This window comes from Vigna radiata, chromosome 2 (assembly GCF_000741045.1).
Source record: "Vigna radiata var. radiata cultivar VC1973A chromosome 2, Vradiata_ver6, whole genome shotgun sequence".
Classification (NCBI taxonomy): domain Eukaryota; kingdom Viridiplantae; phylum Streptophyta; class Magnoliopsida; order Fabales; family Fabaceae; genus Vigna; species Vigna radiata.
The window spans coordinates 1,592,793-1,618,969 of NC_028352.1; the positions used below are offsets into that span (position 1 = coordinate 1,592,793).

General features: G+C 28.3%; 4 protein-coding genes across 5 annotated transcripts; 2 read left to right on the top strand and 2 right to left on the bottom strand.

Moving 5' to 3' along the window:
- The first annotated feature begins 388 nt into the window (after nucleotides 1-388).
- LOC106777898 (disease resistance protein RPP13-like) lies at nucleotides 389-3,353 on the top strand. The gene has a single exon (XM_014665718.2). The coding sequence runs from the start codon at nucleotides 592-594 to the stop codon at nucleotides 3,295-3,297; it is 2,706 nt and encodes a 901-aa protein (XP_014521204.1). The 5' UTR covers nucleotides 389-591; the 3' UTR covers nucleotides 3,298-3,353.
- Nucleotides 3,354-8,099: 4,746 nt separating this feature from the next.
- On the top strand, nucleotides 8,100-10,974 carry LOC106756629 (disease resistance protein RPP13-like). The gene has a single exon (XM_014639128.2). The coding sequence runs from the start codon at nucleotides 8,230-8,232 to the stop codon at nucleotides 10,903-10,905; it is 2,676 nt and encodes an 891-aa protein (XP_014494614.1). The 5' UTR covers nucleotides 8,100-8,229; the 3' UTR covers nucleotides 10,906-10,974.
- A 2,450-nt stretch (nucleotides 10,975-13,424) lies between these two features.
- LOC106756173 (cinnamoyl-CoA reductase 1) lies at nucleotides 13,425-15,772 on the bottom strand. Its single transcript, XM_014638473.2, has 6 exons — nucleotides 15,630-15,772; nucleotides 15,270-15,439; nucleotides 14,950-15,141; nucleotides 14,464-14,626; nucleotides 13,888-14,074; nucleotides 13,425-13,787 (listed from the first exon to the last, which is right to left on the bottom strand). Exons 1-6 carry the CDS (start codon nucleotides 15,745-15,747, stop codon nucleotides 13,643-13,645), a joined length of 975 nt encoding a protein of 324 aa, XP_014493959.1. The 5' UTR covers nucleotides 15,748-15,772; the 3' UTR covers nucleotides 13,425-13,642.
- A 5,607-nt stretch (nucleotides 15,773-21,379) lies between these two features.
- Nucleotides 21,380-24,252, bottom strand: LOC106756172 (tetraketide alpha-pyrone reductase 1). 2 transcript variants are annotated; one of them, XM_022777436.1, is made up of 6 exons: nucleotides 24,093-24,252; nucleotides 23,776-23,945; nucleotides 23,434-23,625; nucleotides 22,610-22,772; nucleotides 22,339-22,525; nucleotides 21,380-21,537 (listed from the first exon to the last, which is right to left on the bottom strand). In XM_022777436.1, the coding sequence occupies exons 1-6, from the start codon at nucleotides 24,211-24,213 to the stop codon at nucleotides 21,456-21,458; spliced, it is 915 nt and encodes a 304-aa protein (XP_022633157.1). In that variant the 5' UTR covers nucleotides 24,214-24,252; the 3' UTR covers nucleotides 21,380-21,455. The 2 variants fall into 2 exon arrangements, with proteins under 2 accessions (XP_022633157.1, XP_022633154.1); XM_022777433.1 differs by having other exon boundaries at nucleotides 21,380-21,574.
- Between the last annotated feature and the right edge of the window lie 1,925 nt (nucleotides 24,253-26,177).

A 26,177-nucleotide genomic window follows, 5' to 3' on the forward strand; every position in this document is an offset into this window, starting at 1 on the left:
TAATTCTTATAAGAAATTTAATTAAATTCTTATTTTTTATTTGATTCAATTTAATTTTCTAATTTTTAAAAATTATTCAATTAAGTTTGGTGTGTTAGATTAACGTTAAATTTTTGTAAAAATTTATATATTAAATCATTCTATCTAAAAAAAATAAAATTAATTTAAATATTTAAACTTTTAGATGAAATAATTTGATATATAAATTTTAAATCTAATAATTAAAAAAGAGCTAATTATTGTGGGCAATGATGTTGATATATAAATATTGTTAGTGAAATGAGTTGAAGGTACAGTGAACATAACAGGAAGGTGCCTAACCATCGAGAGTATGCACTTAGCAACTTTGAAAATTAAATATTTCAACTTTGAAAATGAATGGAAAAATAAAACCTCAAGTCTTCAGCCAAAGTCTTTATAAATTCTTTATTGCAATCACTTTGCATAATATATATTTGGACATTCTTTCGTATGTGACTGCAAGCTACAGAGTATTGCTTTTTCTGGTATACCTTGTTAAATCCCTGTTATTCTTCTTCCATCACCAACCACAAACCCACTATCCAAATCTACACGCTCGTCTACGCTTTAATGGCAGACAGTGTAGTTTCTTTTGTTTTAGATCACTTAGCCCAACTTGCCGCACGTGAAGCTAACTTGCTCTATGGCGTGGAGGATAGAGTCCAGTCCCTCCAATACGAACTTCAGATGATCAAAGAGCTCCTCAATACCACTAAGAGAAAGAAGGGAATGGAACATACTGTTTTGAACCAAATCAGAGATGTGGCCCACTTGGCTGAGGATGTCATCGACACATTCGTAGCCAAAGTTGCCATTTACAAGAGGAGAACCATTATGGGAAGGATGCTTCGTGGCTTTGGCCAAGCAAGGTTGCTCCACCAGGTAGCCGACAAAATAGACAAGCTCAAAACCACTCTCAACGAGATACGCGATAACAAGGATAAATATGATGCTTTTAGAGAAGCCACTAATCAATCCTCAAGAGAAGAGGAGGAGGAGGAGGAAAGGTCGCAATCGCTACACAAGCTAAGAAGAGAAGTGGAGGAAGAACATGTTGTTGGCTTCTTCCATGACTCCAAAGATGTCATCCAGCGACTCCAGGAAGGTGGTTCAAATCGTAAAGTTGTCTCTATCGTTGGCATGGGGGGATTGGGGAAGACCACCCTTGCCCGAAAGGTCTATAATAGTAGCCAGGTGATGAACCACTTCAATTGTCGAGCATGGGTTTATGTCTCAAACGAGTGCAGAGTTAAAGAGCTTTTGCTTGGCCTTTTTAAGCATTTGATGCCAAATTTTGAACAACAACGCAGAGGCAACAAGAAGGGTAACAAAAGCGTCGAAGATGTTAACAGCCTGAGTGAGGAGGAGCTGAAGAAACATGTGTTGAAATGCTTGGAGAGGAAAAGGTATCTCGTGGTGGTAGATGACTTGTGGAAAAGCCGGGATTGGGATGAGGTGCAAGATGCTTTTCCGGACAACAACAACGGGAGCAGAATATTAATCACTAGTCGTTTGAAAGAGGTGGTCTTGCATGCTGGTGATGATGTTCCTCACTATCTTCAATTCCTGAGTGAAGAAGAAAGTTGGGAGTTGTTTTGCGGGAAAGTGTTTAGGGGTGAAAATTGCCCTTCTGATTTGGAGATCCTGGGAAAACAGATGGTTCAAAGTTGTCGTGGTTTGCCGCTCTCCATCATTGTTTTAGCAGGGATGCTAGCGAAGAAGGAAAAGTCAGATAGAGAATGGTCTAAAGTGGTAGGTCATGTTAATTGGTATCTGACTCGAGATGAGACCCAAGTGAAGGATATAGTTCTCAAGCTCAGCTACGACAACTTGCCAAGGAGATTAAAACCATGTTTTCTTTATCTTGGGTTATTTCCTGAAGATTTTGAAATACCTGTTATGCCATTATTGCAAAAATGGGTTGCGGAGGGTTTTATACAAGATACAGGAAATAGAGACCCAAATGATGTTGCGGAAGACTACTTGTACGAGCTCATAGATCGAAGTTTGATCCAGGTAGCAAGAATGAAGTCTAATGGAGGTTTGGCAAGGTGTCAAATTCATGATCTTCTTCGAGATCTTTGCATATCAGAAAGCAAAGAAGACAAAGTGTTTGAAATTTGTACAGACAATAACATTCTAATCCCTATCAAACCTCGCAGACTGTCCATTCAGAGTGGCATGGGTCACTACATTTCTTCAAGCAACAATGACCATTCATGTATTCGTTCCCTGTTTTTCTTTGGATCGGAGTATAATGTTGGTAGGAGAGAGTGGAAATGGCTTTTGGACGACTTCAAATTGGTTCGAGTGTTATATTTTGGATCTAACAGGTGCCAAAATATCCCTTCCAATTTAGGGAACTTCGTCCACTTAAGGTACTTGAAAATAAACTCACGGGATGTTAACTTTATTCCAGATTCAATACTTAACCTTTGGAATCTACAAACCATAGAGTTGGGTACTTATATGTTTGATGGTCAAATTTCTTTCCCTGGTCAAATATGGAAACTCAAGCATTTAAGACATTTGAATACATCAAGGCCTATCAAGTTGCGAGGAAGATGTTCAGAATCAGATGAGAAGATGTGGAATCTTCAAACCATCTCTCTCCTTATACTCAATACGCAAACAACATTTCTAATAAAGAAAGGAACATTTCTCAATGTTAAGAGGATGAGGTTGTATTCAGATATGTCTCGTTATGAACCCAATTTATTGCAGAACCTACAACAATTAAAGCATTTGAATAAATTGATAATTGATAATGTTTGGAACCTCCTAACCTCTGAGGTCATATTTCCCCCAAGCATTACAGAGTTATCATTGTCAAGGATTAAGTGCATTACTGATGAGGGGATGAATGGTTTGAGAAATCACTCTAAAATCAAAATTTTGAAGCTTCTGGGTTTTGAAATCTATATGAGATCCATTGACCGCCGCTATACGAGTTCCATTGACCTCAATTGTGTGGATGGTGACTTCCCACAACTGGAAGTGTTGGAAATGAAATATTTGACACTTGGAAAGTGGAAATTAGGCAATGGTGCGATGCAGAGACTTCAAAATGTGATTATCCACGATTGTCAACAATTAGATGATCTCCTACCTGATTTTTGTTCTTTGAATGGATTGAGAAAAGTGCAAATTTCAAAATCTCCCTTAGAACAAATAGCTCACATCTTACAAATTTTAGAAACAAATAATGGAGTTCAAGTTGTTAGAGATAATCATCCCAAGGTGGATGAGAGTGATTGGATTTTAAATATTTACTAGAGGTTTAAGATTTATTGTACCAAATAGTTGGCTATTTATTTTATGGATGTACTTTATATAAAGTAAATAAATGTAACATGTGAAATATTAATAATATCTTAATTTTAACTTTTTAAATTTAAATAATAATTAGCTATATTTTTAACTTTTAAATATTGAAAGGTTTTCTAAAATTTAATTTAAATAAAAGACATCAAATAAATATTGTTTAACATAATAGGAACATATAAGACAAGTTGAGTTTTATCATTGATATATTTATTTTCATTTGTATTTTATACCTAATAAGTTTGTTTTATTAATGTAAGTACTTGTATATAGGATTATACCCATTTATTTATTATTTTACATATTAACTAATTTTTTTTATAAAATATAAAAATCAAAATAAGATAAACATAATATTATTAATGATTTGATGGATTCACAATTTTTTTCATTATCAAATATTAAAAATGTATCATAATTACATAAATATTAAATACAAATAAGTAAAAATAATCAAATGTTAATTTAACGAGATGAGATTGAGATTTGTATGTAATTTTAACAAAATCATAAAAAAGATGTAATTAAAGTTGTGATAAAATAATCAATTTTTTATCTTAAAAGTTTTTGATTCAATGAATTTGAAGTTTTTAAAATACCATAAAAAAAATAAGTTTTTAAAATACTAAAAAATAAAAATAATGGAATTAAAATTGTAAGAAGATAAAGTATTTTAAAGATTTTCGTTTATTTTGAGTTACAAATAAACAACTAGCATTTTAGAATTATAAAAAGAAAAAAAAACAAATATGAAAACGAAACAAAATAAATATATGCATACGTACATAATTAATTTAAAAAATTAAATATTGTTTATATTTATACTGGATAAATGTCAGAATTCTCTATAAAAACTATAATTAACAATAAAAAAATTATTTGTCTTTCTCCAACTAAGCATAATCTACAAAATACAAACTAGAGGACCTTTTATTCCGAGGATATTCTTTTAATTTGTTTTTACTATGATTATATATACAGTTCATTTTAGCTTTCTGGTTACTGTTCTGCTTTCCGATCTGTTATAAACTAATTTACACCAAAATTTCTATTTTTTGTTTAACGTTTTTACCTTTTTATTACGTTAAATATAATTAATATGTATTTCAAATATTTCTATATCACCCTATTAATTTTATTAGTTTAATAATAAATTTTAAAATATTGAAACTTAAAGATAATATTAGTTCATATTAAAATATTCTTTAACTATTAGATTAATTAATATAATGAAAATATTATGTGTACTTAAAAATGTTATGTAGTTGAACCACAAAACTCATAAGAACATGTATGAAGAAGAAGCATCTATTTGTTATGCTTTATATATTTTAAATTTGTTTCTTCGAAAAGTAATGCTGGTGTTGACAACCTGCATTGCTCTATTTAATGAGAAAAAAAATCATTAACATGTTTAAACTAAATCATCAAACATGGAATAACCCAAAAATATGTAAAATGAAAATCGAAGAAATTGACATCCAGAAATAATACATAAATAGTAAACTTAATTGAATTTTAAATTTTTTATTAAAATTAGAAATTTTTAATTAAGTCTGCATTATTTTTTATATTGAGTACTCAAAATTTTTATATTTTTTTAATTGAATTTATGTCGCGTAACTATTATATTGGATTGATGTGTATCCATTAAAAACATTAAAGATTTTGATTAATATAAAATATTAATGTAAAAAGATAAGACACTTCGTTGAAAATATGTTGAATACTCATGGTTAAAATATATTTGTGAATACTCATGGTTAAAAGATGAAATATATTTTATAGAATTTTAAATTAAAATATAAATAAAATTATAAATAAATATAAAAATATAAATTTAGGAAAATTAATTACAAAATCATTTTTTATATTCTTATTCAAAACAAAAATATACTTATAGAAAACTCCTTTTATTTTTGTTTTTCACATAGGTTTGAATATTGTTAAATTTTGAACTTGTTGATTATAATTGTGTCTAAATATCATGTCACGATGTTGTTATATTTAAAGAAAAATGTCTAAAAACTCAATATGGTCTGCAAATTATAAGATTTTTTTACAATTAAAAATATTCTTAGAATACCATAATACTTTCTATAGAAAATTTATTATTTTAAATACGTTTTTTTTTGTTCAGCTTGCAATGAATTTAGTTGAGTTTATATTAAGGAAAATAAATTAATTAACATATTTAGTATATTAATAAGTTTTTCTATCTTATTTTCAATATGAGATATTAGTGATGAGAAATTGTTAGGATATAACGTGTATTTAAAGGCAATTGGGTAGAAAGTGCAATGCGCATAGCAGTAAGGTCCCACACTCCTCACAATATGCACTTCCTTTTGACACCAAAATTTAACACCATTTTTTCACATCATTTTGACACTGCACACGTGTCAAAATATGGTTGGACGATTTCAAATTAAAAAACAAACTTTGGTTTTTTTCTTCCAAGCATATTTCTGTCTCAACTTTTTTAATTTAAAATCGTCCAATCACATTTTAACACGTATACAGTGTCAAAATAGTGTTAAAAAATGGTGTTAAAATATCATTTTCCCAACTTTTTTAATTTGAAATCGTCCAATCACATTTTAACACGTATACATTGTCAAAATAGTGTTAAAAAATGGTGTTAAAATATCATTTTCCCTTCAAAAGTAGTCATTGTTGAAGGAAAGTGAATGGCCCAATAAACTATTATTTTTCTTATTTTTATGCTATTGCCTTCTACACGCTATAGCATTTTTTTATCGTTGCTTTTTCTAGTGCATTCTTTATTGCAGCCACTTTTCATACATGCATTTGTAGAAGATGATATATATTGTTGGTAATTTTTTTTTTACACAGGAATAGTTAGATTTATTATTGTTGAAGTCATTTAAGTTAAATAAATATTATTATTTTAATATAAATAGAACATCTCGATTGATATAGCTTTCCTATATTTTTTTGTTATTAGATATATTATTCCATGATTTGATTGGAGAATTTTGGATATTTTATGGTTTCTCTCTTTTGTTTATTTATGATTTCTTCTACAGTTGTCTCTTCTTGCCTATTTTTTTTGTCACCATTGCATTTGACTTGTTCATATATGTTTTTTCCCATGGAAAATATGGTTTTTATTAGTTTATTTATAGTTGTGGTGACTCTTCAACAATTACCTCTTTATCCATTAGTGGCATTTTTTAACGATGATTTGCAAAAAGAGATTTACATGGAGCAACCTCTCAGTTTTGTGTCACTTGAGTGCAGAAGCATATATTTTCACTGAGTCTTTATGGATATTAGTAACAAGCTTTGTACATACTATTTGTACGCACTAATTTGAGGACGAGTGATATATATTATCTTTATTTTATATTTACTTTTTTATCTTTCGTTGCTTTGTTATTATTTCTTATCTGTATTTTGGGTTTAACTTATTCTATTATATAGAAGATGTATATTCAACATAAAGAAGATTAATTATATTCATAATTTTTCAATATATTTAACATTTTTAATCATAGATTTTGGATTTAAGTTAAAATGAACATTTTTTTTTTAAATTCTAAAGTTTACGTTGATTAATACAATATTTAACACAAATTTATGTGGATTAATATCACTCTAAACGTAAATTTATATTTATTTAAACTCATTTTTCAATATTTGTTTACGTGAATTCATTGTAAAAGGTACATGAATTTTCTTTTTAGGAGTCGCATGTCCCATTGACCTTTAATGTGACAAAAGTTGAGAGAAAAAAAAACTGAAAAAATTATTCTTTTGTAATAGTTATCATAATAAATTTTGAATTAAAAAAAATTAAACACAAGTATTTCGGTTGATCTTATTCGTCTCTTACGTTCGTTTAAATATATAAAACTCTACAATAGTCGTTCTTTATTATCCTTTTCTCATTTATATATATTTATATATAAACAATTTAAAAATGTGATATTTGTTGACGATTTTAAATATAAAAATTCATCCCCTTATTTAATAAATAAAACACATGTACTAAAAGCACTATATTATATACTAAAAATTATAATTGTTTTTCTTTTATAAAATTTAATATATATATATATATATATATATATATATATATATATTTGTTTTTCACATAGGTTTGAATATTGTTACAGTTTTAACTTGTTGATTATGATTGTGTCTAAATATCATGTGATGATGTTGTTATATTCAAAGAAAAATGTCTAAAAACTCATTATAGTCTGGAAATTATAAGATTTTTTTAGAATTAAAAATATTCAAAGAATACCATAATACTTTCTATAGAAAATTTATTATTTTTAATTTCACTTGAGTATACCGTTTTTTTTTTTGTTCAGTTTTGAATGAATTTAGTTGAGCTTACAAATTAACATATTTGGTATACTAATAAGTTTTTCTATCTTATTTTTTAATATGATATATTAGTGATGAGAAATTATTAGGATATATATTTAATAATTTGATCGAAGCTGCATGGCAACGTGTATTTAAAGCATATAGGACAAAGGTGGGAGTGCTGTGTTAGCAGTTTGAATATGTTGTACTGTCAAAAATGTAAATATCCTAAGGAAAAAAAGTGCAATGCGCATAACAGGAAGGTCCCACCCTCCTCCTCAAATTATGCACTTCAAAAGTAGTCATTGTTGACGGAAAGTGAATGGAGAGATAAACTATTATATTTCTTCTTTTTATGCTATTGCTAGCTACACGGTATTGCTTTTTCTTCTGCATTCTTTATTCCAGCCACTTTTCATAGCATCCATTATTGCAAGCTACACAGTATTGCTTTTTCTGGTGCCTTGTTAAATCCCTGTTACTCTTCTTCCATCACCAAGTCTACACACTATCCAAATCTACACGCTCGTCTAAGCTGCAATGGCAGAGAGTGTAGTTTCTTTTGTTTTAGATCACTTATCCCAGCTTGCCGCACGCGAAGCTAACTTGCTCTATGGCGTGGAGGATAGAGTCCAGTCCCTTCAGTACGAACTTCAAATGATCAAAGATCTTCTCAATACCACAAAGAGAAAGAAGGGAATGGAACATACTGTATTGAACCAAATCAGAGATGTGGCCCACTTAGCTGAGGATGTCATCGACACATTCGTAACAAAAGTTGCCATTTACAAGAGGAGAACCATTCTGGGGAGGATGCTCCATGGCTTTGGCCAAGCAATGTTGCTCCACCACGTAGCCCACAAAATAGACAAGTTCAAAACCACTCTCAACGAGATACGCGAGAACAAGGACAAATATGATGCTTTCATAGAAGCCACTAATCAATCCGCAGTAGAAGAGGAAGAGGAGAAGGAAAGGTTGCAATCGTTGCACAAGCTAAGAAGAGATGTGGAGGAAGAACACGTGGTCGGCTTTGTCCAGGACTCCAAGGATGTGGTCATGCGACTCCAGGAAGGTGGTTCAAATCGTAGAGTTGTCTCTATCGTTGGCATGGGGGGATTGGGGAAGACTACCCTTGCCCGAAAGGTCTACAATAGCAGTCAGGTGAAGAACCAGTTCAATTGTCGTGCGTGGGTTTATGTCTCAAACGAGTGCAGAGCTAGGGAGCTTTTACTTGGCCTTCTTAAGCATTTGATGCCAAATTTTCAACAACAACGCAACGACAACAAGAGAGGTAAGAAAAACGCCGAAGATGTTAACAACCCGAGTGAGGAGGAGCTGAAGAAACAGGTGTTTGACTGCTTGGAGAGTAAAAAGTATCTTGTGGTGGTAGATGACTTGTGGAAAATGAGGGATTGGGATAAGGTGCAAGATGCTTTTCCAAACAACAACAACGGAAGCAGAATATTGATAACTAGTCGTTTGAAAGAGGTGGCCTTGCATGCTGGTGATGATGTTCCTCATTATCTTAAGTTTTTGAGTGAAGAAGAAAGTTGGGAGCTGTTTTGCAGGAAAGTGTTTAAGGGTGAAAATCGGCCTTCTGATTTGGAAACCCTAGGAAAGCAAATGGTTCAAAGTTGTCGTGGTTTGCCGCTCTCCGTCATTGTTTTAGCAGGGCTGCTAGCCAAGAAGGAAAAGTCACATAGAGAATGGTCTAAAGTGGAAGGTCATGTTAACTGGTATCTCACTCGAGATGAAACCCGAGTGAGGGATATACTCAAGCTCAGCTACGACAACTTGCCAAGGAGACTAAAACCCTGTTTTCTCTATCTTGGGTTATTTCCTGAAGATTTTGAAATACCTGTTACGTCATTATTGCAAATATGGGTTGCAGAGGGTTTCATACAAGATACAGGAAATAGAGACCCAGATGATGTTGCAGAAGACTACTTGTACGAACTCATCGATCGCAGTTTGGTCCAGGTAGTAAAAGTGAAGTTGAATGGAGGTTTGGCAACGTGTCAGGTTCATGATCTTGTTCGAGATCTTTGCATATCAGAGAGCAAAAAGGACAACATGTTTGAAGTTTGTACAGACAACAACATTCTAATCCCTACCAAGCCTCGGAGACTATCCATTCAGAGTGACATGGGTCACTACATTTCTTCAAGCAACAATGACCATTCATGTATTCGTTCCCTATTTTTCTTTGATCCATGGCATTATATTCATAGGAGAGAGTGGAAATGGCTTTTGGACGACTTCAAATTGGTTCGAGTGTTAGAGATTGAATCTCACTGGTGCTATAAGTTCCCTTCCAAATTAGGAAACTTCATCAACTTAAGGTACTTAAGAATAGAATCAGTTTCTTCATTTGTTCCAGATTCAATACTTAACCTTTGCAATCTACAAACCATAAACATGGGTATTTGGAAAGATGAAAATCCAATTTCTTTCCCTATTCAAATGTGGAAACTCAAACATTCAAGGCATTTGAATTCAGTATGTTCTCTCAAATTGCGAGGAAGATGTTCAGATGAGAAGATGTGGAATCTTCAAACCATTTCTCCCCTTAGGCTCAATACAGAAGCAACATCTCTAATAAAGAAAGGAACATTCCCTAATATTAAGAGGATAGGGTTGTATGTGAATGGTTGTGAAGATGAATTATCCAAATTATTGCCGAACCTACAACAATTCAAACATTTGAATAAATTGATGATTCATAAGGCTTTGAAGCTTCTAACCTCTGAGGTCATATTTCCCTCAAGCATTACAGAGTTATCATTGTCAATGATTAGGTGCATTACTGATGAGGGGATGAATAGTTTGAGAAATCACTCTAAAATCAAAATTTTGAGACTTTCTGGGGATGATAAATGGGTTGGGAGTACCATTGACCTCAATTGTGTGGATGGCAGCTTCCCACAGTTAGAAGTATTGGAAATGGAATCTTTGTTAGTTCGAAAGTGGGAATTAGGCCATGGTGCAATGCAGAGGCTTCAAGATGTCTTTATCCACCGTTGTCCAGTATTAGATAATCTGCCAACTGAACTTTGTTCTTTGAAAGGATTGAGAAAAGTACAAATAACGGGATCTTCCATCGAAGAAATGGCTCACATTTTAAGAATTTTAGAAACAGATAATGGAGTTCAAGTCATTACAAAGAATCCTCCACCTAGAGATGATAGTGATTTTATTTTAAATATTTACTAGAAGATTGAGATTTATTATTCCAAATAGTTGGTTATTTACTTTATGATTGTATTTTATGTAACATGTGAAATATTAATAATATCTTAATTTTTACTTTTTAAATTTAAATAATATATTGAAAGGTTTTCTAAAAATTAATTTAAATAAAAGACATTAAATAAATAATTTTTAACATAATAGGAACAAGACAAGTAAAGTTTTATCATTCATATATTTATTTTCATTTGTATTTTATACCTAATAAGTTTGTTTTATTAATGTACGTACTTGTATCCAGGATTATGACCATTTATTTATTATTCTACATATTAACTAATTTTTTTTATAAAATATAAAAATCAAAATAAGATAAACATAATATTGTTAATGATATTGGAAGTTGGTATTTTTAGACATTCATTGACATAGGAAATTGATATTTTTAGACGTTAAATTAACATTTTAAGAAATTAATTGAGATCGAAAATTGACATTTTCATATGTTAACTAACACTGAAAATCAGTATTTTTTTACGTTAATTGATATCGAAAATTAACATTATAAGACGTTAATGACGTTGAAAATTGACATTTTCAGACGTTAATTGACGTCAAAAAATGTCAATTCTGACTTCAAATGAGTCAAATTAAGTCCAAAAATTCACTTCCAAATCTCTCATTTGTTTTTTCTTTAATAAATGATTTGTTTTTATAGTTTTAACAAATCTCAAAAGCTTAGTAGCTCAATTTTGACATTTAATATATCCATAACTCATTTTCAAATTTGTATAAAGTAATCAAAAGTATAAACAAAAATTATCATAAGTAAAAAACTGAAAAATCATAAGAATATGGCTAACAAATTTGTATGCACCACTATTTCGTAAAATGAAGAAAGAATTGTCATTTTACCAATCCTTACTATGTATGTCAATAATGATATTATAGTAGTAGTAGTTAATGATGTTATAGTTATAGTGAGTAGTATATACTGATTATTTACTTGTGGTTTTCAGTTTTGATAACTACAATCGTTATTTTTGGTTGAATTTTTTTTTACCATTTCTTGAAACTCCTATTTAAAGAAAAAAAACACCATGAGTCCATATGTTGGGTTCGTCTTAAGTTTAAAAATTATTTGTAATATTAGTTGTTGTAAATCTTTAAATCAACATAACTTTTGTTTTTGTTACTAGATTTAGTTTTATTATATATGTATTTGGGATAGAAAAAATTTACAAGCCTGATCAATTGTTGTCTAAGTTTTTCATAGGTTTAAGAGAATTAAACATTCGAAAATTTTGACATGGCTTTTGGAATCGCAAAGCTAAAACGATCATGAATTCATAAAAAACTACAAATATTTAACACTCAATACAAGATAAATGCGTCAAAGCTTAAGCTTAATAATTTTATATCCAATCCTCTTCTAAGTCAACGAGACTTCATAATATAAAGCATATTCTATAAAACTCAATTGTTTTATAGAACGACAATTATAAAACAATTTAGCTTAAATATCATTTGACTTTATTGTATTCTTAAAACAATTCAGACTTAATTAATTTTGAAATTCATCATAAATTTATATGTTTTTAATTGTGTATTTATTAAATTGTTTTGATATATTCCGTATTCAAAAATTGTATATTTTTGAATTGAGTTTGTGTCTGTTTAATTTTTTTTATATTATTTGAGTGGTGTAATTATTATTTTTCCAATACTATTTATTTTTACATGTTAAAAGAGTTTTAAAATATAGTGATTAATATAAAATGATGAACTTTTTATTGAAAATATGTTGGATAATGAGAAATTGTTATCATCTCCTACAATAATAACAATAAGTGTAATGGATGACATGAATGATAATCAAGAACACAGGAGCAACCTGTGGATCTTTGACTACGAAACAGACCGGTGAAGCTGTGTGAAAAACACCGTTGCAGCCTTCCACGACGGAGTGGAATGAACCTTTCGTGTATAAATTATTACTTTTATAAATTATTTATTCGGTTAAGTATTTTTTTAATTCTGGCCAAATTGAGATTCGTGTATGCTTAAATTTTAAAACTTTAAATATTAATAAATATTTTTTTTTATGTTTTAAAATGTGTTTTGTATAAACATTTAAACATTATCGTGATAAATTGTGTAAAAATGGTAAGAATAATTCAAGGTTAAAAATATTATACATAAAAGTTTTAGACAAATATTAATTTTGATTTCACTTATAAATTTAAAAATTAAAAAAAAAATAATCTTTGTTTATTTAATCCTTATAAGTTCTATTTTACTGTCCCCAAATTATTACATGTTCATTTTCAACATCATTTGCAGTGAGAAAAAAAAAATTAATTGTCCAGTTACTTTTTATCGGGTAGAATTGATTTTGTATCATTTCATAAACAAAAATAAAATTGTCAAGAGTTTTTTCATATTGAATTTAATTTATTTTTTCTTCTTTAAAATTTCAATTTATAATATTTATTTTATTTTACAATTTTATAATACTATAAATAAAATAAAATACTGTATGATTATGTTATGGTAAAATAATAGATTATGCAAATCGAAATAAAACCATGTAGTCTTGTTTTACGAGTACAAATCGAAATAAACCAGCAAGGAATCACATTAGAACTGTTACATTCATAACAATAATTTATTTCCAAGCATGAAATTTTTAAACCAGAATCATTAACGAAACACAGTTGAGATTATCATCCTTCACTCGTTCATGGAGAGAGATCAGAAGTTAAAAGTTGGCAAAGTTCTTTTCTTTCAAACTTTCCACAGTCTCTTTAAGACTCACTTCTAAAGGAATGAATTCAAGCCCCAACGATTTTGCCTTTTCTTTCGAAACCTGAAATGTTGGTACATAGGGCTTATCGTCTGCAGACCTACACATACACAAAAATGCCATTACAAAAATAAAACATTGATTATTTTATATCAGATAATTACAAGCATTTCAGGAATTACAGAAATGATTAAACTTACTTTTCTGGAATTTGATATGTTGGGTATAGATCTTTCAAAATCTTGGCGAGTTCGGAGAAATGTGCCACTCTCTCAACTAAACAATATCTTCCACTTGCAGAAGCAATCTCATAAGCCTGAATATGAGCGTTTGCAACATCCTTCACATTGATCCATCCGTAAGTACTATTTGGAAAAGTTTCTGAACCTGCGTCAATCAATTCAAAACTATACTTTCTCAAAATGCATAACAACTCTACGCAAACTTAGATATATACTATAAATTGGCAAACTTAGATATATACTATAAATTGGTAGGTATCTAAGAGTCAGTCTAAATCCCACGTTGAATAGAAATGAAAAAGTAAAATACTGTATAAAAATGAAAAACTCGTTAACCCATTGCTTTAAGGTTTTGGACAGAGGATAGTGTCAATTTGAACTCGGATGTTATTAGTCTTTGTGTAACCCACCATGTATGGCACAAATAATGATTTTGTTTACGATTTCATTTCACTCGCAATAAATTTTATGCACATTGATAATAGAATGAACCAAAATTTGCATAACATCATTGAATGAATGAACCAAAATTACCATCTATTAGGTTTAAGATTGTAGAAGCACTAGTGTTTAGCTCTGCTTGCAACAGTGGCCCGACAACCATTGCTGGGTTAACAGAAACTAAGTCAAGGTTGTTTTCTTTGGAAAATTGCCAGGCAGCTTCCTCAGCCAATGTCTTTGAAAGAAGGTACCACAACTGACAGCACAAACAGCAAATGGCAGCAAAGTTAACCAGATTGTTAACACACTACACTGATTGCTTATTACTTTTCTGTTCATCGAACAAATACCTTTTAGCAAAAATCTGGTTCGATAGTTATTGTCTAGTGATTACATGATTGAAAATACTAAGCTATTATCAAAATCTTCACACTTAGCACAACACATGGAAGTTCATCAATCAAAAGATGTCTCTAACATAAGGAACAAACAATCATGCAGCTAGCATTTGCCATAGTAAAGGCAACATTGGAAAATTGAGTTATTCAATTCCAACTTTTGAATTAGAATATAACACACCTGCAATTCCCTACAGTAATCTGGATTTGAAAACCATGTTTCATCAACTACAACTTCGGGAGTTTTAGGCCTTTCATTGTATGCAACAGCAGCCACTGAAGAGGTTAAAACGACTCGTTTCACAGATGATGATTTCGCAACTGATTTAAGAACATTTAGGGTTCCTTTCACAGCAGGGTCAATCAGTTCAGCCTGAATTCATAAAAAAAAAAAAAAACACAGGATAATTAAATTAAATAAACAAAACATTTGACACGATGAAATAACACCACATTCAATTATTAATTTACGAACAAAAAAAACATAAGAACATAGTCAACCTGTGGGTCTTTGACGTTGTTGAAAAAGGGAGAAGCAGTGTGGAAAACTCCATCGCAACCCTCGACAACAGAGTCAAAGGAATTTTCACTCAAAAGATCGGCCTTTACCAGGTGAAGTCTCTCCTCTGCACCTTCAAGCTTAAGCAAATGTTCTACTTTTCTGTGATCATCTGCGAAACCCAGATAAATAAATGGTTAAAAAAGTAAACTTTAAGCTTAATTTAACTGATTTGTTAGATAAGATCAACACCCATTTACATAATCCTCTAAATTGAACTTATTTCTAAAACTTCCAATACAAAAGAAAAATGCTGTGAATGAATTGAAAGGTGGAGAAATTGGTGAAAGAAGAGAAAGAACTTGGATTGCGAACAGTGGCTCTGACGGTGTAACCACGTTGAAGAAGGAACTTCACAATCCATGAAGCAATGTAACCTGAAGCACCAGTCACACACACCAACTTTCCCTCACTACTCATGCTTCCTTCTACTCACTCTGCTCATCTTCTATCTCCCTATATATAGATTTCTTCAAATTTTATTAGTAAAAGTATAAGAGGATTGAATATTTTTATTAAATATATAACTTTTATGTTTATTTGAAAACTAGAGAAATGTAAATGTTATTTTATTAAAAAGTGTTTTATATCATTTGTAAGATTGTTTGAATTTTCAAATGTAAGTATCAAATTTACATGTAATAAGGAGACAAATCACATTCGTACTCTCTCAAATATTAAGTAATTGATCTAATAATTTAAATAGAATATCTACATATTATTATATCAATTTAAAAGATAAAGTATTATATGTTCATTCATGTCACTTCAAATATTTTCATTTAATATGGAGAAGGTTTGAAAGAATATTCTACGTAGATAAATTTATTTCTTATTAATACTCTCTTTAGATCTCCTTAAGGTTGGAGAAGACGACAAGAGCATAGAAGAAGAAAAAAATATTTAAGAGGAAACCAAAGTTTCTATTACTGAATTAAATAAATATATTAAAAGTTTTACTTTCTTTATTTTTCTTTTTCTTCTATTTATTATTCTCTCATTTAAATAAAAATATAGTTTTAAATTTGATATATAGTATGACATTTGAATAAAAATATGAATGTGTTACAAAGTTTAGTCGTTAAGCTTAAAATAGATGGCTGCTATAATTGAATATGATTACACATGACGAGTGCGCTTACGTGTAATTGTTTATTTAAAATTTGATATAGTGGACACAATAATTCATTTTGTTTATTTAAAATTTGATATAGTGGACACAATAATTCATAATAGAATCATTATATTTTAATAACGTTTTTACCGTAGATATGTGTTACTATTTTATTAATTTAAAAATTTTTAAAAAAACATTTATTGTCAAAAAATTATAAAAAAAAGTTATTAAAAATATTTGTTTTCTTCCTTTTAATACTATAAAGTACAAGTATTAGGTAATGAGATAGTTTATAATATCATGACAACATTATTACCTTGCCAACTACCATTAAACTATTTACTATACAAAATAGCTTTTGTTTCTATTTTTTTTTTTCACACCCAAACTTTGACCTCTTTATTGTCATTGTGTTTTAGCTCAGTCAAATTTAAATTTATTATAAAATTTTTATAAAGATTCAGATAAAATGCAGATATTAAACAAAAGTATACCGTTTCTTTTTTAACTCCTTTTCAGATTTTGTTAACATTAAAAATATTATTAAGAGTTAAAATTGAATTCAAAGTTTTATATTGTATAAAAATAAAATAGATTAATAATATATAAATACAGAAGAATTAATAAATTAATTATTTTAAAGTTTTGAACTGATAATAGTATCATTATTTCTTATATAGATTTCGATGTTTACTCTTATAAAAAAACTTTAAATTAGTATCTAAATTAATTCTTCATATTAATAATAGATTTGAGAGGGACAATAACTAATATATAGTAAAAATAACCCATAATATTATTGCATTAAGTTTTGGTTGGAAATAATGTTCAAAAATAAAAAATATAAAAGATGTTGAAGTTTAAAATTTAAATAAAAAGATAAAGATATTTTTTATAATTTATCACATATTCTTTTATTATAAGCTAATGTTCCATCAAGATTAAACGTATGTGAAAATAAGCAACATTAGGTGAACTTTTTTTAAATAGCCATAAAGTAACACTAAGAAAACACAAGTATAAAGAATAAACTAATTATGAGAGTCTTATAAGAAATTTTATAAATAGAAATTTACTTACATAAATAAATTTATAGTTAAAATCAAATTTATTAACTTATTTTATCAATAAATTTTAAAATTTTAACAAAAAAAATTGTTGATAATGAATCAGTAAATTATAATTTGTATTAATGATAAAAACTTTTACCGATAATATATTCATCACTAATTTTTTTTGACAATATATAATTTTTTTGTCACTGGTTGATTTTCTTTGTCAATAAAATAGCATAAACTCATGTTTTGTATTTTTACCAATTCGTTTAAAATTTGTTAATAATTACATATCTTAAAATATAGTGATAAAATTTGTTAATAATTTATAATTGTTATTACTAATTTATTTTTTCGTTCATTAATTAAAGAGAATCAAAATTTTTACCTAATCTTACAGAATTAATTTTTTAAATCAAATGGAGATAAATAAAAAAGAAAGAAGATAAAAAAAATAAGAAAATAATGAAGAGAAAAAGAATGATGAGCCACTACAATAAAATAATAAAACAAATGGTAGAAGTCGCCACTACAATAACAACTGTCTGAGTTGGGGAAAGAAAAAATAGAAGAGAAAAATAAAATAAAAAATAAAAAAACAAAATTATGATATTTGTGAATAAATTTAAAGGAAAGTTAAATTCAAAAAAAACAAAAAAAAAAACAAAAGGAGAATAATGTAATCTTATACATAAAAAAACAAATACAACAATTCTCATATGTATGTGAATATATCGAATCATCGCACTTTTACCCACATCACCATCGATTATTAGCTTTTTGTAAAAAAAGAAAACTATATTTAGAATAAAAAATTAAAATTCAATTCCGACGAATTATAATACCAAAAAACTGATTAAATCAAAATATTTTTGTTTTTTTTCAAAATTAAAAAAGATTGATTTTATTTTACAATTAATTTTTATTTTTTATTTGTCTTGTATTCCGTCTTTCATGCGTTTTTACTTCTTCTCCTAATTTATTATTTAAAAAATCAGTTTTTGAATATTCTCGTTAAAATTTTTACAATATAATTATATATGTCTTAACTTCTTTACCGAATAGAAAACAATAAATCCAAAAAGTCCAATGTTTTTTTTTTAAATAAGTTTCTAACGGAAACAGAAGGACTATTATTTTTAAATAATGACATTCTAATAACATTTTAATTTTATTAATTCAAAATTATTTTACAAATTAATAATAATTATAAATATCAATATAAATTGAATAATACAAATAATACGTAAATAATATTAAAATATTATAAAATATAGTCAAAATATTAATATTTTTTAGGATTAAATATGTTTTTAGTCCCTGAAGTTTCACTGATTTTTGAGTTTAGTCCCTGCATGAAACATTCAAGGCATTTAATCCTCTTAGTATGAAAACTCTTATATTTAGTCCCCAATTTTGGATAGCGTCAAGTTTTTGCTTAGGTGTCAAACGGCCCTACCACCTATTCACTATGCACTCTGCTACGTGTTGGTTTATGAAGGTTTGGTTTGAAATTTGCACGTGTTCAATTATCTGATTATAAATTAGCTTACGAATTAGGGCAAAGTGATTTTTTGCAATTGGGGATTAACCTACAAACTTCCCTCACCAAAGGGGGCCTAAATTCATCCTCACCAATTTCAATTCTTGCAATACTTTCTCTCTGTTGTTGGTTGCTACCACGAAAGGAAGTGATAAACTCAAGACTATTATCATCATCACTAAACCCCTCCCCTTCTTCACTCTCTTCTTCTTCTNCCCCANCACAAACACTCNCAACAAAACTTAAGCTTTCNTGAAAATCANTACCCGTTTTCCCNAAACCANCGCTGAAATTCCTAATGTCACTGCNTTTACCCTCACTTTGATATCTGAGACCAGCGGTTGAATAAGAAGCAGAAAGAACANAATGTTTTGCAGAAAAAAGGGTCAAAGCAATAGAGGCGAAATGTTTATCANGAAAATTGGAAGCTAAAAGTTTTNCCAGTAAATAATAATTGAACCTTAGAAATGACATCAGTCAAATGTTTGGGAANTGATTAAAGGTATTGAGTTTGTGAGAGATGAGGAAGAAAAGGAAAATGTGAAAATCAACACATACCTTTCTCTCGGACGGAAGATGGAAGAAGAAGTGACTGAGAGAAATTCATGAAAATGGAATCCGGCAATTTGAAGAAGGGAAATTGAAAGAACAATATTTTTGAAACAGGTGAAGTGAAGATGAGAAACTTTAAATAGCTATTTTTTTTCTACTGTATACATCTTGCTCACCAATGTCAACATCTTGCTCACCAATGTATACATCTTGCTCACCACTATCTCTCACTTTAATCGTGCTTGTCGAAGACGAAGAAGAAGTTTTCCCCAATTGCAAAAATTAACTTTGCCCTAATTCGTAACCTAATTCTTAATCAGATAATTGAACACGTGCAAATCTCAATGCAAACCTTCATAAATCAACACGTGGCAGAGTGCACAGTGAATAGGTGGCACAGCCGTTTGACACCTAAACAAAAACTTGACGCCGTTCAAAATTAGGGACTAAATATAAGAGTTTTCATACTAAGAGGAGCAAATGCCTTCAATGTTTCATGCAGGGACTAAACTCAAAAATCAGTGAAACTTCAGGAACTAAAAGCATATTTATCCCTATTTTTTATTTTTTCTGGTTTTAATTATTTTCAAGTTTAATTATATATATATATATATATATATATATATATATATATATATATATTCCTTCTAACTGAAGCAATAATTATTTCAATTGTAATCATTGAAAAGTGAAGCAACAAAAACGTTTTTTATGGTTAGCCACCAATTTGGAATAAAAGACGGAATTATTTTGTTACGGCGAAAGTACAAATTATCACGCTTAAAAATTACTTATTTTTACCTCTTAAAATTCAAATTTAAAATATTTTAGAATTCTATAAGCAAAACAGACATAAATAGAAAAATCAAATACCAAATATTTTGATACATATAAATTTTGTATATCTATTTGATATTATGTATTTTTTATTTTTTTCTTTAAACTATAAAAGTTTATTTTTATAATATTTATCATATAAATATAAATATGTTTCATTTTTATGTTACTTTTTGGAGTAACTTAACCTATATTATTAATATTACTAATTTTTGAAGATGATAACATGAATTAGAACTTATAAGATCCATTAAAATAATTATCTTAATAATAAATAGTAATAGTTTTTTCTTCTTATTATTAATAGTAATAAATTTTTATGAATAAAAAGCGTGACGAATAGAAATATATAAAATAAAAATAATAATAAAATAAAGAATTTTAATAGCTTAGATGATAGAAAAATATATATTCTATAGAATTATTTTTATGCAAAGATTTCCATCACAAAAATACAATGAATTTTTGGTGATTGAAATTATAATGAGAAAAAAAAAAGGAAAATGGGTCTCTTTCACTTCTAATATATAGACAAACTTTTCTTTAAAATTTTTGACAACGAGTCCCACTTTTCTTTCTTTAAATTTCAGCCATTGATTTTATTTTGTGGAGGGAAATCTTTCTATAAAAATAATCTTATAAAAATATAAAAATAACCTTATAGAAATGTGCTAGTCAAAGTTTGAATCAATGTCATTGTCATTACAATTTATTGTTTTATTTATCACTTTTATTTTGTATAATTTTACTTATCAATTTTTTATCTATAAAAAATATTACTACTAATAATAAAACATAAGTAGAAATCAGATATAAATATTTTGATACATATAATTTTTTTATATTTATTTAATATTATTTTTTTCTTTAAAATATGAAATTTTATTTTTATAATATTTATCAGATAAATATAAATATGTTTCATTTTCATGGTTACTTTTTGAAGTAACTTAACCCATGTTATTAATATTACTAATTTTTGAAGAAGATAACATAAACTAGAACTCAACCAACTTCTTTTCTTTTAAACATTCAACTGTCTCCCTAAGGCTCTCTTCCAATGAAATAAACTCAATTCCCAAGCTCTTTGCCTTTTCTTTGGAAACCTGAAATGTTGGCATAAATGGCCCATCAACTTCACACCTGATACAATTGATAAGAAAGTCAAAAAATATATTTTTGATTAAATTAAGAGTAAGTGAAAAATATTACATTAAATAAGAATGAAAAAATTAATAATATATATAAAAAAACTTACAAATATTTAACTCTAAAAGGGTTAAATATGTTTTTAGTCTCTATACTTTGGAACGATTTTGGTTTTAATCCCTCTTTCAAACTAAGGTACAATTTAGTTTTTCAACTTTAGAAAAACTCTGGTTTTAGTCCTTTTTACCAAATTTTTGTAACTTTATTTGTTGTTTCAAACGTCTTTCTCAGTTAAAATTGAAGCAAAAATGTGTCAAACAGTGTAAACAATCCAAATGCTATAATTAAACATGCTTCAAATAGCAAATAAAGTTTAAAAAAATTGGTAAAAAAGACTAAAACCAGAGTTTTGTAAAATTGAAAGACTAAATTGTACCTTAATTTGAAAGAGGAACTAAAACCAAAATCGTCCCAAAATATAAGAACTAAAAACATATTTAATCCATTCTAAAATATTAAGTTTCTTACATAAACAATTTAAACCATAGAAATGTTCAGTCTCCCAATCTCATCTGAGTAGTAAATTTCTCATAATATGCACCATAAACATAGCTTAATAAGGTTTAAATTTTACATTGGTAAACCACTTAGAAATTAATTATGCATAACTTGTAAAGTAATGATATTAAAAGTCGAACAAATTGGTATACATGTGAATTCTTGACTAAATGACATTAATTTCTGAGAGATAAACTTACTTGTCTGCAATCTTCAAAGTTGGGTACATCTCACCTAAAATCTTAACAATTTGGGAGAAATGTGCAACTTTTTCAACCAGACAATATCTTCCACTAGCTGAATCACTCTCATATGCTTGAACATGAGCATTTGCAACATCTTTCACATTCACCCACCCAAAACTCAAATTTGGAAAAGTTTGCGAACCTACATCAACCAAGTGATAGAGTTATTGTTTTGGGAAAATCTGCAGAGTTTTGTTGACAGAATGGTTCAGAAGATAATCATCACCATTGATTAGGTTTAAAATCCAGGAAGAACTTTCGTTCATTTCTTGTTGCAACAGAGGTCCTATGGTCATTGCTGGGTTAATAACAATCAACTTAATGTCTTGTTCGTCCAAAAACTTTCTCGCACCATCCTCAGCCAAAGTCTTTGATAATGCATACCATATCTGAAAATCTTTAACACTCAAAAATACGAAACGAGTTGCGGAAAAACAAATGTTAAGAAGTAACACTTTCAATACACTCTTCACGCCGAAATATAGATCTCATGCATAGAATACACTCTTCACGCCGAAATATAGATCTCATACATAGAACTAGACGATGATGGTCAATCTAATAGCGAGTGAAACAATATCATCAAACAAATAACCCTTAAAGTCAATGTACATAGATCTCATAGATGAAATGTCAAGATATATAGATCTAATATGTGAAATTAAACATTAATGAATAATTCAATAATGTTCTATTAATATGTGAAATGATATATCCTAAAAACAATGAATGTTAAAAATGAATAAGAAAAATGATTATTTGAGATACCTAAATTTTTTACATTTATTTGACATTACCCTTATTTACTTTTTACTTTCTTATTTCTTGAAAAATACAAAACTTTACACTATTATAACTATTTTATCCGTATACTCTGTGTCAAATGAACGTAAAAATGTGTCATGATATCATTTCTTAATGAATAATTCAATAACAATCTAACAACGAATAAAACAATATATCTGACAAATAATAAATTTCGTTAGGATGAACTGTTTTGATATATGTTAAAAATTAAACTTTAAATCTAACTCAAAGAAAGGAACACACCTCATTTTCACTTAAGATGTTTGGATCTGAAAACCAAGTTTCATCAATTACAACCTCGGGAGCTCGAGGCCTTCCATTGTACAAAACCGCAGCAAAAGAAGAAGTTAAAACAATTCGTTTCACTGATGTCGATTTTGCACATGATTTAACAACGTTAAGAGTTCCTTTAACCGCTGGATCAATTAACTCTTTCTGAAACAAAGAACAACGTTTCAAACTGAATCATCATAAAACCAATCAGATAGAAAATGCCCATTCAACAAAATTCAGTCTTTATCTGAATTTGCTGAACTACAAAACCATCTGATGAAAATATGCATTACTGGTATTTCAAAAATGAACCTGTGGGTCGTTGACTATGAGCTGAACCCTTGAAGCAGTGTGAAAAACACCATAACAACCCTCAAAAGCATCGTCAAATGATCCTTCTTCAAGAAGATCTGCCTTATAGAGATGTAACCTTTCCTTTGCTCCATCAAGTTTCAGCAAGTGGTCAACCTTTTCATGATTAGCTGCATAGATCAATAAGCACAAGATCAATCATCCATATATATATATATATATATATATATATATATATATATATATATATATATATATATATATATATATATATATATATATATATATGGTTAATCGAAGGTGAAAGAGGAGCTAACCTGGGTTACGAACAGTAGCTCTGACAGTGTAACCACGTTGGAGAAGGAATTTGACGATCCATGAAGCAATGAAACCAGAAGCTCCAGTCACACATACCACTTTTTCTATGTTGCTGCTCATCTTCTCTTCCTTAATCAAACACCTTGCTTTCAACTTATGTCTGCTTATTTTCTACTTAAAGATATTTCATATCATCCATCAGTAAAAACACATACTTTATATCTATCTCAGGTCAAGTTTCAATAAAAACCCTTTTATAGTAATTAGTTTCTACATTCTGTCAGAAAACTTTATAAAAAATAAATCTTTACTAGAAAACTGGGTTATTTTTCTTAGTCAAAAATCGACTTTAATTAATTTTTTAAGAGTTAAATATGTTTTTAGTCCCTATATTTTGGGGCGATTTTGATTTTAGTCTCTCTTTCAAACTAAGGTACAATTTAGTCCTTCAATTTTAGAAAACTCTGGTTTTAGCTCTTTTTACCAAATTTTTTTAACTTCATTTATTGTTTCAAACGTGTTTCTCAGTTAACATTGAAGCAAAAATGTGTCAAAGAGTGTAAATAATTCAAATGCTATAATGAAACGTCCTTAAAACAACAAATAAAGTTAAAAAAATATGGTAAAAAAAGACTAAAACCAGAATTTTCTAAAGTTGAAGGACTAAATTGTACCTTAGTTTTTTAGTTTAAAAAAGGACTAAAACTAAAATCGCCCCAAAAGACTGAAAACATATTTAACCATTTTTCTAATTTTCAAAATGAAAAAACCCTAATTAAAAGTGACTTGCTTTTTAACAAATATTTTCATTACCATTTGCATGCTGACCATTTGATTTTTTTTTTTTTCCTTTTTGTCTTGCAAGTACATAAATATGAACTGCCCTATTAAACTACTGAAGCCATTGCAGTTGGCACAATTTTAAATTCAATATTAAATGTGCATTTCGAAAAGTCTTAAATGCTCAAAGTCATTTCAAAATAAAATTTAAAATCTCATTGACATTCTTTTTCTTCTTATTTCGGTATTTAAGGGTATGTTTCAGATATCTTGAGGATCATCTTTGGATTTTTCCTTTTAATATTTTCTTGGACTTTTAGAAGCTTACGTTTCTTCGTGGATCTATGCATTTTTTTCTTCTTCTTGGACGCTGCTTTTGTTATTTTAAAAGGGTTTGATTGGATTGTTAATAAAATATAGTCCTTTATTATTATTTTCAACTTCATTACTCTCTCTCTCTATATATATATATATATAATAAAATTATTATTTATTATAATTTTATAAACAAGTTTAAATGATTTTTACAATTTAAAGAGAATCACAATGGTAAAAGTCACTACAACAATCACGGTTAAAAATGAAAGAGAACGAATAGGAAGAACTAGAGAAAAGAAAAAAGAAACAAAATTAAAAAGAGAAAAAAAGAAACAAAATTACACATATAAATAGATTTACAAAAAACACTTAAATTAAAAAATAAAAAAATAACGTAATCTAATATATAAAAAGAGACAAATACAATAATTCGCATACACCAATTTACCATTACTCTTTCTAACTATGTCTTTTATATATTATGTATGTGAATATATCAAATACATCACACTTTTACCCGCATCAACATCAATTATTAGCTTTTATAAAAATGAAAACTACATTTAGAATAAAAAAAAAGTCAATTCCGACAAATATTAATACCAAAAAACTCATTAAACCAAAATATTTTTATTTTTTATTTTTTCAAAATAAAAAGATTGATTTTTATATTACAATAAATTTTTATTTTGTATTTGTCTTGTATTCCGTCTTTCATGCGTTTTTACTTCTCCTCTTTATATTATTTAAAAATCAGTTTTTGAATATTCTCGTTAAACTTTTTTAAACAATATAATCGGATACACTTTATTTATGTCTTAACTTCTTTTACCGAATAGAAAATAATAAATCCAAAATGTCGATTTTATTTTTTTTTAAATAGGTTTTCAACGAGAGCAAAAGAGCCATTATTTTGTGTGGATTCAATTCATTTTCAAGTTTAATTGGGAATATATATATATATATATATATATATATATATATAT